The sequence below is a fragment of the Lacerta agilis genome, chromosome 1 (assembly GCF_009819535.1).
Source record: "Lacerta agilis isolate rLacAgi1 chromosome 1, rLacAgi1.pri, whole genome shotgun sequence".
Classification (NCBI taxonomy): domain Eukaryota; kingdom Metazoa; phylum Chordata; class Lepidosauria; order Squamata; family Lacertidae; genus Lacerta; species Lacerta agilis.
In genome coordinates this window covers 115,747,491-115,760,390 of record NC_046312.1, presented here as the reverse complement: position 1 = coordinate 115,760,390, position 12,900 = coordinate 115,747,491, and the positions used below count along the sequence as shown (strand labels likewise).

The 12,900-nt window shown below is 44.3% G+C and overlaps 1 protein-coding gene across 4 annotated transcripts in view; it reads left to right on the top strand.

Annotated features, from left to right (window-relative positions):
• Positions 1 to 2,182: 2,182 nt before the first annotated feature.
• Positions 2,183 to 12,900, top strand: part of UBR3 (ubiquitin protein ligase E3 component n-recognin 3) — a 90,055-nt gene continuing 79,337 nt past the window's right edge. For 3 of the 4 annotated variants that reach the window (XM_033168380.1, XM_033168367.1, XM_033168361.1), the window contains exons 1-3: positions 2,183 to 2,669; positions 11,717 to 11,856; positions 12,624 to 12,782. In XM_033168380.1, coding sequence (XP_033024271.1) covers positions 2,206 to 2,669; positions 11,717 to 11,856; positions 12,624 to 12,782 — 763 coding nt within the window. In that variant the 5' untranslated portion in view covers positions 2,183 to 2,205. The remainder of the gene's footprint in view (positions 2,670 to 11,716; positions 11,857 to 12,623; positions 12,783 to 12,900) is intronic. The other variant, XM_033168374.1, reaches the window with a different exon arrangement.

Below are 12,900 nucleotides of genomic sequence, written 5' to 3'. Positions count from 1 at the left end.
ATTGGCCGAGGGAGCCGCGGCATTTGTCCGCAGACAGCTTCCGGGTCATGTGGCCAGCATGACAAAGCCGCTTCTGGCGAACCAGAGCAGCGCACGGAAATGCCGCTTACCTTCCTGCCGGAGCGTTACCTATTTATCTACTTGCACTTTGATGTGCTTTCGAACTGCTAGGTTGGCAGGAGCTGGGACCGAGCAACGGGAGCTCACCCTGCACAGATTTTTAAGTGATTGCAAACCCGCTTAAAAGCCCAGGATTCAAACGTGCTAACTTCAGTACAGATGGCAGCTTTTAACTATTGCATTTCATGTAAGCTGCTTATGTAAGATGTTAGGGGGAAGCAGTATACAATTCTTGGCCGAATAAGCTGCTTTCAGAAACCCAACACTTGTTGGTAGCATGAGCCGATCCATGCCTAGCTTTCGGGGAGAAAGGGCAGCCAGTGCCCAATTAAACCCTAGGCAGTCGAAACCTCAGTGCTCCCCAAGCAAATTATCTTCTAATTAATACTTAATTTTAATTTCCTTTCAAGATCAAATCAATATTATTTAAATCCGTTGTCGCGGGGTTCCCAAAAGGTGTGGGGGCCCTAGGTCTACTCTGCCTATTTGGTAATCCAGTACTGAGGACACCCAGGCACATGGATTCAAAATTTTCTGTGGCTTTTGCATATTTGGAACCATTTTATTTCACCGATTTTAGTGCTGGGCCTTCTGTACCACTGCCTGCGGTGACAGAGGTTAACAGAGTGCTATCATGAGTGGGACGCATCCAAGGTAGAGGTGCATAAAGTGGAGTACCCCTCCTTGATTGTTATTTTCTTTCAAGAACAAATCAATATTATTTTGATCTGTTGTTGTGGGGCCCCTAAAAGGCATGGGGCCCATAGGCCGGTGCTTACTCCATGGGCGTAGCCAGGATTTTTGTTGAGGGGGGCACAGAACCTCAGATTTGATTTTTATTGATTTTGGGGAGGGGAGAGCAGCCCACTCTGCCCATAGCCTGCCTACTCTACCTTTCTGATAATCTAGCACTGCTGCCAAACCTAGTGGGTGCCTGAAGGGAAGGACCATCGGTCAAAAAACGTCGTCAACCTTCCTTATGCGTTCCTCGAAGGCCCCCACATGTGCATGCCACCCACACGGTTGTTCTCTTAAAACCAGTGTTTCCCAAGCTTGGGTCTCCAGCTGTTTTTGGACTACAACTACCATCATCCCTAGTTAGCAGCACTAGTAGTCAGGGATGTTGGGAATTGTAGTCCCCCCCCCCAAAAAAAAATCAGCTGCAGCAACCCAAGTTTGGGGAACACTATCTGGGGGTTGTTGTTTTTATTTTGATTATATATTTTGTAGTTATATATTTTGATTTTGTTCTGTGGACTGCCCTGAAGGCAGCCCTGTTTAGGGAAGTTTTTAATGTCTGATGTTTTATTGTGTTTTTAATATTTTGCTGGGAGCCGCCCAGAGTGGGGTGGTATATTTTTTAAAAAAATTATTATTATTATTATTATTATTATTATTATTATTATTATTATTATTATTATTATTAAACAACCCAGGGGAGCCAACTTGAATAAAATATTGAGGGGGGGGACAGGTAAACCTCACCTCACATGACCGATCACATGATGCGGTGCACAATGGCCATTAACTTTGGCCTCAAATGTTTTATGGAAAGGAGGGGTGTCTCTTCGGCCCCTAGGAGTTGGCTCCTATGCCTCCAGTTAGAGTTAGGTCGGGTTTCCGTAACGCGCGTCTCGCTTCTGAGCGGACACGCGAAGAAGGGCCGTTTGGCCGAAACGCGCCGCTTGGCTAGTCGTGTGAACGCCGCGAATGGTTTGCGTTTCACGTGTGTAGTAGGCGCACCAACCCGCACTGCCGCCCTCCACACACACACACATGTAAACACGCAGGTTCCTCCGAGGCTGAACACCGGAGGAGGCGGGTGTGTACAGTAACATCAGGGCGGGGAGGCGCCGCCGCCAGCAGCCAGCCGTAGCAGAAGGAGGCGGCAGCGGCGGCCGACGGAGCCGAGGAGGCGGCCTGAGGCGAGCGGGCAGGGCGCCGGCTTTCCCGGCTATCGCGAGAGGCGGCGAAGGGAGGGGAAAGCGGAGCCGAGAGGGCCGAGAGCGAAGGAGCCCGGCGGCCGAAGCTGCGTCGCGGTTGCTGAGGGGGGGAGAAGAAGAAGCCTCGGAGGTCGCCGTCGTCATGGCGGGCGCCGCCGGGGGCTCGAGCGCCCAGGAGAAGCGGGCCACGGCGTCGCGCCTCAAAGCGGCCCTCAGCCTGAGCGCGGACGAGAGCGAGGCCGCGGCGGGCGAGCTGCGGTCGCTGCTGGAGACGGTGCTGAGCCCGCCGAGCGGCGGAGGCGCCGGAGGTGGCGAGTCGGTGTCGGAGGCGCTGGCGTGGTGCCGCTGCCTGCTGGCGGGCGGCGAGCCGTGGGACAGCTTCGTGCAGGCGGTGCGGGCCTACGACCCGGCCACGCTGTGCGGCCTGGTGTGGACGGCCAACTTCGTGGCCTACCGGTGCCGGACGTGCGGCATCTCGCCCTGCATGAGCCTGTGCGCCGAGTGCTTCCACCAAGGCGAGCACGCCGGACACGACTACAACATGTTCCGGAGCCAGGCCGGCGGAGCCTGCGACTGCGGGGACGGCAACGTCATGCGGGAGGCCGGGTGAGTGCGACGGGGGGCTGGCTGGGTTGGGGTGGGGGGTGAGGGGAGACACTTGTCTAGGGCGGAGGGGGGGGGGGGTGGGAAGGCCTCCCGGGCGGGTGTCTGCGAGTGGGTGGCATTCCCCCCCACCCCTCCATAAAATATCCGAGGGGGCACCCCCAAAGTGGATGGGCATTGCCATTCAAGTGGTGCTTGTGCGCCACGTCATGCGATCGGTTATGTGGGGTGGGTCTTTACCTTGAACCCACCCCCACCCCAATACAAAATATTTTATTCAAGTTGGCAGCCCTGGCATCTGGGAGAAAAGCGAGAGACCCTCACTCCCTCCCTTTCACAGACAATAGTGGTGAAAATAATAGTACCAGGGAGGACCGGTTGAGTGTGCAAAATCCTGACCTAATCCATCCTATTAAGTAACCCGGAGCAAGCTTGTTTTTGCACTCGTGGGCTCTGTTTTGACTCCACAGATGGACAACAACACAATTATTCACATCTGAAGAAGTGTGCATGCACACGAAAGCTCATACCAAGAACAAACTCAGTTGGTCTCTAAGGTGCTACTGGAAAGAATTTCCTATTTTGTTTCGACCATGGCAGACCAACACGGCTACCCACCTGTAACACAATTATTATTATTATTATTATTATTATAGCTATATGCTGCTCATCGGACTGGGTTGGCCTAGCCTCTCTGGGCAGCTCCCCACAAAAAATAGTAAAAACCCCACACGACATCAAACACTAAAAACTTCCCTGAAGAGGGCTGCCTTCAGGTGTCTTTTAAAAACCACATAGCTGTTTATCTGTTTGACATCTGCTGGGAGGGCGTTCCACAGGGCATATGCGCCGTGTAATCCTAGGCGTGTCTGCTCAGAAGCAAAGCCGCACTGAACTAAATGGGACTTGTGCACTCTTTAAAGTGCTGCACACATTGATTGAATAATTATTATTACTTTATTTATACCCTGCCCATCTGTCTGGGGCGGCTTCTAACACACATAAAAACGTAATAAAACGCCAGACATTAAAAACTTCCCGATATGCATGCAGAATTGCAGCCTGTTTGTGGAATAAGTTTATGTGGTGAAGTGGGCTTTATGGAAACTTTGGTCCAGCAGAGGTTTTTCCATTGGGGCAAAGGTGGTTGTGCACCACCAACCTCAGTTTGGCCTTAGGCAGTCCCCATCTGCCCTCCTTCAGCCTAGCATCCAGTCCAGGAGGTGGCAATGATTGTTGGCTTCCTTCTCTGAAGCCTCCCCGTTATATAACTTGGTAGGATTGGGGTAAAACTAGAATTAATTTGCTCTGTGTGTCATTTGCTGTTGCTCCACCCACGGTTGACCTTTCTGCCTTCTGTCCTCAATGTGCACCGACTTGCACTGCTTGTGTTGCAGTGTGAAAGGCTTTAAGATGCCACAGCACTCTTTATCTGTTTGCTACCTCTGTGCGGTTTGCCATGTGGGTTGAAATTCTCGCTTCATCCAGAAGTATGCATTCCAAGGGCAGAAAAGAACAACAATCAGGCGTATATTATGCAAATCTTGACAGGTGAATCTTGCTGGTATCTAATCTGTGGTTGGTGGTCTTGTAAATGCATCCTTGATCCATGTTACAAGTTAATGGTGTGTGCATGCTTATGTGAAAACATTGAGAGTGAAACCAAAAGTGGAGCATTGTAACAGTAAACATTTCCGTAGCACTTTCAAATGGTCTAAATGCGCCACATGATCCAGTTATCTGACAGAGAGGTGAGTTTCAAACTAGGGATTTTCTGAGTATTTGGTGGTATGTGTAATGAGAGAAATGTATGTATTGGAGAAGACAGATGGGTGCATGCCCATGGAATGAATACACATGATCACACATTTCATCATGTTGATCAAGAATGCTAGCAAACTTACGATCTTGTGCTTTTACAGACACATTACATCCATGTGGTTTTATCCACAAAAGCACGATAAAGAGTAACTAATCCAGAAAACAGTCTTCAGATTTTGCTCCAAACCATGCCATACGTACAATACAATTCTTCTGCCTTCTGCTGGTTGGTTGTGTTGGTCTGTATGTGCCCGGGGGGGGGGTTATAGACCAAGTGGGCACTGAGTGATGCTGCAAGGTTTGGTATACATTCTTACACCTAAGATTCCCCCCCCCCCCTTTGGCTGTTGTAGTCTTCATGTTGCACAGCCTAGTGCTTCTTGCTCCTGTTCTTGTGTGGCATAAAGCAGAAATATTGTGTACATTAATGCACTTAAAAGGAGTGAAAAGATTGTAGGATTTGGGTCTCCAGTTGTGGGGGCAGGGGAAGATAGACACACCGGTAAGGATGCAGAAATAATTTGTAGGGAAGAGTGATGCTTACAGGTAGAACACTGTCAGCCTGTTCAAGTGTTACAATTTGTGTGTGGTCCCCCTCTTTCCCCTCGTTACAGGTAGAAGGTAACTGTAGAAAGGAGGTACTTCCAAGTTTGCTCCTGCAACACACGTGTTTTGGCTTCAGTGCCACTTACACATTTTGCCAAACCTCTAGGTGCTGTGGATGTTGCTGCAGTCTCCCTGCAATCTTGCTTGTTCATGCATGTAGCCCACATATACACAGAGCCCCCTTCCTCAGTTGATCCATTATCAGCCCCTTCCCACTAATCTATATGATCGATCTGATGACCAGGAATGAACAGTCTGCCTTTCCGAGCAAGGTGCTGAGCTGGCACAGGAAGCAGGTGGTGCTGTGGTCTAAACCCCCGAGCCTCTTAGACCTGCCGATCAGAAGGTTGGCGGTTCGAATCTGCGTGACGGGGTGAACTCCTGTTGCTCTCTCCCAGCTTCTGCCAACCTAGCAATTCAAAAGCACGCTAGTGCAAGTAGATAAATAGGCACCGTTGTGGCAAGAAGGTAAACAGCTTCTCCGTGTGATCTGGTTTTTATCATGGTGTTCCATTGCGCCAGAGGCAGTTTAGTCATGCTGGCCATATGACCCGGAAAGCTGCCTGTGGACAAATGCTGCCTCCCTCACCTTGAAGCGAGATAATAATAATAATAATTTAATAATAATTTATTATTTATACCCCACCCATCTGGCTGGGTTTCCCCAGCCACTCTGGGCGGCTTCCAACAGAACGTTAAAATACAATAATCTATGGAATGCCGCACGCCATATTCAAGTTTGACTGGACTTAACCATCCAGGGTTCCTTTACCTCTTTTACTTTGCTGAGTTGGCCAGACACATAGTGCTCCAAAATGGGTGGAGTCTTATGGGGCGGGGGGACAGAAAAATTTGTGGGGGGCATGATTTGGCCGGGAGTCAACCACCCCATCCTACGTTATTTAATTGTACTGGGATTCCCTCCAGTGTGGTGGTTCCTGGGAGAAGTCAAAGGGTATAGTGTGCTAAGTGGCTTGTTGTTTTTTTGAAACATTCGAGGGTGGGAGTACCTGCTGTTGCTGTAGTAATGGACAGATGTAAAGCTGTGAGGGTGTAATTTCAGCAGCGCAGTAGTTTTTTATTGGCGGGGCAAGACAAAGTGCTGCCAAATTATGGAAGAGTCACTAGCTGTCATATTGAACACATGTGATGGCTGGAGTCATCCTATCCCCTACTCTCATTTTAGTAAGGACTGAAGTGTGAACTCTGAAGGTATGCCAGTATGTAAACAATTCCCAAGTGTCGTCTGATCACCATGATAGACACTGTCCATTGTTGGCAGTGCCAGCTGTGGAACTTGGCTGTTTTTATTTTTGTGTGCTAATGCTGTGTCATTGCAGCAGGCAAGCCTATAATTAAAATGTAGCTGTGCCTTATAAATTCAGTGGGGGAAAAGAACATAATGCAGTTGTCATAGTTTCTAGAAAGATTGCTTCTTGATCTGTTTGACTGCTAAATTGCTATGAGAATCTGTGGTGTGTTGCTGGATTCTTCTTGTTGAAGTTTGCATCGTTGATTATTGATGCAATGTGAATGTGGGGACAATGAAGTGGGAATGCAGGATCTGATTGGGATTATTTTAATTTAGTGATAGTGTGTAGTGGCAGTCTGCACTTAGGTTTTCAGATGTGCCAAATATTCTTTTGGTTGATAAATAACGGTGTGTTTTGACAAATCCAATATCATCACATTTGAAGTAGATGTAGCAAAAGTCAATAAAGATGTTTCCTGGACTACCGTATATACTTGAAGCTGATGTGCAAATGAACTCAGTTAAGCCTAGTTCCCAGAAATAATGAATGGAATTGTAAGGTTGTTACATGTGGCCAGAGGGAACCTACATTCAGGTGTTCATAGATGGCTATCTCCTTGAATTGGACCACTTGTTCAAATACTTTGGACTTCATGTCAATGTGAAACTCTCATGGAAGCTACACCTGGGTGCCATTAAGTTATCAAGAGCCAGGTCCATTGGCCAGCTCAGCAGATTTTTCTGTACAAAGAAAACCAATGAATTAATGCTGTTCTCAAGATCTTTATGGCTAAAATTAAAGCGCAAATGCAGAAATCTGGGAAGTTGGAGCAAAGTACAATATGGAAGTTCTGCAAAATAAATTTGCACTAGCAGCCAAGAAGCTGCATTCTAGTCATATCAGGAATTACAGTGTATTGTAAAGTTTTATCCAATGTTTTGTTACCCCTGGAGGATGGCATGCATGGTTGTTAATGGTTGCTCTCTGATTCCATAGCAAGTCTTTCTTTTAATTCATGTGTTGTGTTGGAAAGACACACACACACACACACACACAGAGTGAGGGGGGAAAGTAATCCTGTTGTTATTCTGTCTCTCTCAGCTACAAAAAACCTACCATTAAAATTATGGACTGGTCATTTTTTCGTGAGAAGGCAAACAGGCAAATTTAATTTAGCAGGGGATCAAATACTTTCCCCCCTTACTATGTGTGTGTGTGTGAGTGAGTGTGTGTATCCTACACATAGAAAACTGGCATGTCGAAAAGAAGGCTAGTTTCTATGTTGTTCAGGGAAACTTTTAGATTGAGAATTCAAACATGTGAACTCCACTTTTCAGAAAAAGGCTTACCACCTCCTCAGATACTTGTAATAACTAGTATTTAATTCCCAACAGTCTTGCATTAATTAATGTAGCTTGTGAAAACAGTGAATGTGTTTATAACATAAGAGTATGCTAATTGCTGTAGTAACCAATATCCAGTGAGACTTTGTGGTCCCATTTATGTCTTGGCAAATCTGCTGATTCTTCCCACTGACTTGATAGACTCACTATTTAAGCTAAGGAGCTACCCCAGTCCCTTTTGGGTAACTGATGGGGTTGGAGGAAAGTGAGCTATTTTGTGTGTGACTGCTTAGTTTACAGCTGAGATCTTTTGGACTGTTTCAAGTTCTGGAATTGGAATTTGCCTCTGCTATTCTAGATTTTTCTCTTTCTCATTGTTCTCATTCATTCTTCACCTCTCCTTAATATTGTCTACCCTTTCCATGGTCTGTATGAATATCCAGCAGACCAATCAAGACTGTATTAGTCAAGAACATCCTTTATCTGTTTTATGTTTTAAGTTTTCCATCATAGCAAGCAGTTGCCCTCTCTTTCAGGTCAACATTAACAGCTGTGTGAAAGATCAGGTTTCTTGGTACTTTTGCCACAGCAATAATTTCTAGCATGCAAAGAAATAAAGTTCAAGTTGTATTTTGCCTGGCACTACTTTTTTTTTTGCTAAAATCCCTGGTTGATTGTGTCCAGTGTAACGCCTCTTAAAATAACCTCCTTGGCTGCTGAGCCAATGGACGGTTTTCAATAAAGCTATGATTCACAGTGCTGTGTACCCATATTTGTTGTTGTTGTTCAGTCGTTCAGTCGTGTCCGACTCTTCGTGACCCCATGGATCATAGCACGCCAGGCACGCCTATCCTTCACTGCCTCTCGCAGTTTGGCCAAACTCATGTTAGTAGCTTCGAGAATACTGTCCAACCATCTCATCCTCTGTCGTCCCCTTCTCCTTGTGCCCTCCATCTTTCCCAACATCAGGGTCTTTTCCAGGGAGTCTTCTCTTCTCATGAGGTGGCCAAAGTACTGGAGCCTCAACTTCAGGATCTGTCCTTCTAGTGAGCACTCAGGGCTGATTTCTTTGAGAATGGATAGGTTTGATCTTCTTGCAGTCCATGGGACTCTCAAGAGTCTCCTCCATAATTCAAAAGCATCAATTCTTCGGCGATCAGCCTTCTTTATGGTCCAGGTGATGTCTTTGCTTTTTAAGATGCTGTCTAGGTTTGTCATTGCTTTTCTCCCAAGAAGCAGGCGTCTTCTAATTTCGTGACTGCTGTCACCATCTGCAGTGATCATGGAACCCATATACAATCTCTTATCAAACTAAACTTTCTAATATTTGCTTTGCCTGAATACATTTTGGCTTTGAAATCAAGATGGATTTAATTATTCATCTACCTCTTCCCCCTGACACTTTAGAAATTTTGGGGGCTATAAATAAGAGTATAGAAGCTCAGAATCAGGTAGTTGATAGTTGCAGTGTGGCTTTTGTCCAATACCACCCCCCGAAAACCCAAAACTAGTCAAATGCTGAGAGATGCTTTTTGGTAAATCCAGGTAATTATGAAGTGGCTTTTTAAATCACTGAGTGGTTTTCTGTTTTTAAATCCATCCAGTTATACTTTAAAACAACAACAACCCAGGCTTATGATTATTAGTGAAACATTTGTATTGGCATTTTTATTTTACCCCTACGCTTTTCTATGACATTTTTTGTGCACTAATTTTGTATGTGAGTCTTGAATATGCACTTCTGAAATAGCTGTTACGTTTTTATATAGCTGTAAAACAAACGAAAGAACTTCGTTTGTATTTATGTAGAGGATGCTCTTTAACTAAAGATCATGCCAAGATCATTAATATCTAAGGAAACTACATTAGCTATGACAAGTAAAGTGAGAATTTGAATGAATTATAGAAGGGAAAGTCATATGAGAAAAACAAAAATAAATCAGCTGAGGATTTTGCTTTGACAGCAATCCTTCACGAACACGTACTTGGCAGGGCAACAAAATAGAAGCCAAAGGTTATTTCAGTGGTTTATTCAAGTAAGTGGTATTGGGCATACTTTGAGTGAAACTCTTCATGCATAACTGAGAATGTGTTCTGTACCAGACCTTTAAGTGAAACATTCTTCAGTTATGTCTTAGGAGGAATTATATAGACTCTGTTCTCCCCCAAAACTTTTTTTTATATAATGCGTGGAGTCTCTATTTCCTCAACCATTTAATGTCTCTGCAGCTTTTCTTATAGAATCATAGAGTTGGAAGAGACCACAAGGGCCATCCAGTCCAACCCCATGCCAAGCAGGAAACACCTTCTTTTGTTGGTATTTTTTGCCGTTGGAAGGATAGACCAGTGTTTTTTGTGTGGTCAAGGCAAATCACATCTTAAATAAACTCTAAATTATCTGCGAAAGATAATTTAGTGAAAGATAGGCGTGCCTGGCGTGCTCTGGTCCATGGGGTCACAAAGGGTCAGACACAACTGAACGACTGAACAACAACAACAAATTATCTGCAAATAGTTTGATTTCTCTCTGTGCTGGATTTATGTTTTGTCTTTTGTGTTGAAAGAGCTTCAGTTGTCTTCCAGACCTGTATTTTTGCATTTGATATAAACATTTTGTAAAATACATTATAATCCTTCTTTCTCTTTCATTTCCCCTAAAATTGTAACTCTGCTACTGTTGTAGCACTTAAAGTTGGGTGAGAAACTGTGCTTTCTGAATGTGTGCAAATAAAAGCATTCCAGCTACAGTATATTCTGGCGTATAAGGCTACTTTTTAATCCAGGAAAATCTTCTCAAAAGTCGGGGGTCGTCTTATACGCCGGGTGGAAAATCTGTGGTCGAGTATATCTCAAAGTCTATATTTTAACTGGAAAAGTTGGGGGTCGTCTTATACGCCCAGTCGTCTTATACGCCGGAATATACGGTAGTACTGCAAGATCCAGTAGTTGTTTGTCTAGTAGTACAGATGGTTCTGTGGCAAGTTCTATATCAGTGACCTGTGAGAAATGCTATGATTAGAGTTTTTCTTTGAACTTTCTTCCCAGTTTCTCTATAGTTTATGGCAGGAATGGGGAATCTGTAGCCGACCATATGTAGTTGTGGAGTCCCATCATCCCTGACCACTGGTCCTGTTAGCTAGGGATGATGGGAGTTGTAGGCTGAGTTTGCCTATGCCTGATCTGGAAGGTCACAAGTTTCCCATCACTTGGATAGTTTTGCATTACTTGGTGGGTATAAAGAGTTCTCGTCTCTTCAGCTCAATAGAGCTGGAAAAGATTCAGAAAAGGGCAACCAAAATGACCAGGGAGACAAAGCAACTTCCCTTTCCTATGAGGAAAGGTGACAACAGTTGGCGCTTTTAAGTTTAGAGAAAAAGTGAGTAAAACTATGCATGGTGTGAAGAAAGTGAATAGAGAAAGGTATTTCACTTCTTATAGTGCAGAATTTGGGGAAATCCAATGAATCTGGATGTTGGAAGAGTCAGGGCAGACAAAAGAAAGTACCTTTTCACTCGGTTAATCTGTACAGTTTGCTCCCACAAGAGCTAGTGATAGTCACCAACATGGATGGCTTTAAAATAATATTGGACAGTTTCATGGAGGTCATGGTAATCAGTGGCAATTAGTAACAATGGCTGTGCCTCTGAATATCAGTTATTGGAACTTGCAAGGAAAGAAAGTGATGTTGCACTCATGTCCTGCCTTCTGTAAGAATCTGGTTAGCTACCATGACATCAGGATGCTGTACCCAGTGGGCTCTTCTTACATTATTTTCAGTGCTATTTTTCTAGAAAAAGAGGTGCTGGAAAACCTCCCTCATTCTCTTAGAATGGCAAAGGAGCCCATCTGAGAGCTGCCGGAACTTAGTTCCTATGAGTTCCCCTTGAAAAAAGCTCTACTTAGGCTTATGTTTACATATGCAGCCATGGCATGGTTGTTGTTTTTTTTTTCAAAATTAGCAACTATCTGTTCTTTCTTATTAATTAGGTGGCTGAATATGTTTAACTTTGTATAACTTTATTTGTAGGTTTTGCAAAAGGCATCGGATAAAATCAAGCTCAGAAGTTCCGTCTGTTCCAAAAGATCTGTTGATAATGTCAGAACTAGTTCTTCCACAATTCATCTTCTGTCTTATTCAGTACTTACGGGAAGGCTATGACGAACCAGGTATGGATGCTTATTAATATTTTTGGAAAAGTTCACAAGGCAGATTCCCAGTGCAACTAATAAGTGTTGTTAGTTTCATTTTTGCGACAGTTCATTTTGTTCTGAAGGTAAGGATGATTTCAAACTGTTGGTGAATTGCAAGTGGGCTTTTAATAAAGTGTGATGTCAGGATTGTGAAGTTGAATATGATCAGGGAAGCTGAGGTTAGTCTGCTCCCTGCCACCCATGTAAGCAACTCCTTATATTTTGCAAAATGGGAGAAAAGCCGAAATCCTAGAGAAAGTTGATGGAGAGTGTCCTGGGTTACACAGAAAAGAGTGGAGTGGGAGAGAATTATACTTTTGAGTAGACTAAGCCATGGTGTGAATGCTGAGATAGAGGTTAAGATAACTGAGAGCCATAACAATAGTTTGAGAGTAAGGGAAGAATTTAGATACCTGATAATGTAAGAATTGGGGGAATGAGAGGCATGACTCTGTGGAAAGGAAACGAGAACTTCCAACATCCTGTGATGAATATAAAAAGAAAAGAAAAGCCAGTTGCTTGGTTTAAAAAGTTTATTACTGTTTTTTCCTTTCTTTATTGATCATAGAGATGTGAGCAGCTTATGTCTCATACAAATATTGTAATCAGCAAGTGGTGTATAATCTAAAATTTTATTGGTTGGGATGGGGTGATGTCGTAACAGAATAATAAGTAAGGAGCCACAAAGTAGCTAGAACGGTTTGCTCAACCTGCTACAAGCTTATTGCTTGTTTGTTTTTCAGTTCTAGATGTTCCATCAGAAAAAGACCTTCACAAAGTCCTTCAGATATTGGAATCCCACATTTCATTTCTGGAAGATCTGACAAAAATGGGAGGAGCGATGCGTTCAGTCCTTACTCAGGTTTTGACAAATCAGCAGTTCTATAAAGATCTTAGCTCTGGTGAGTTGGTGTGTTATTATGCCTTAAGGAAGGTATGTTAATCCCATGCATCAAATGAGTTATAGGATGAATATCGTGTTGCAAAGTAAAAAATGTACCGTATTTTTTGCTCCATAAG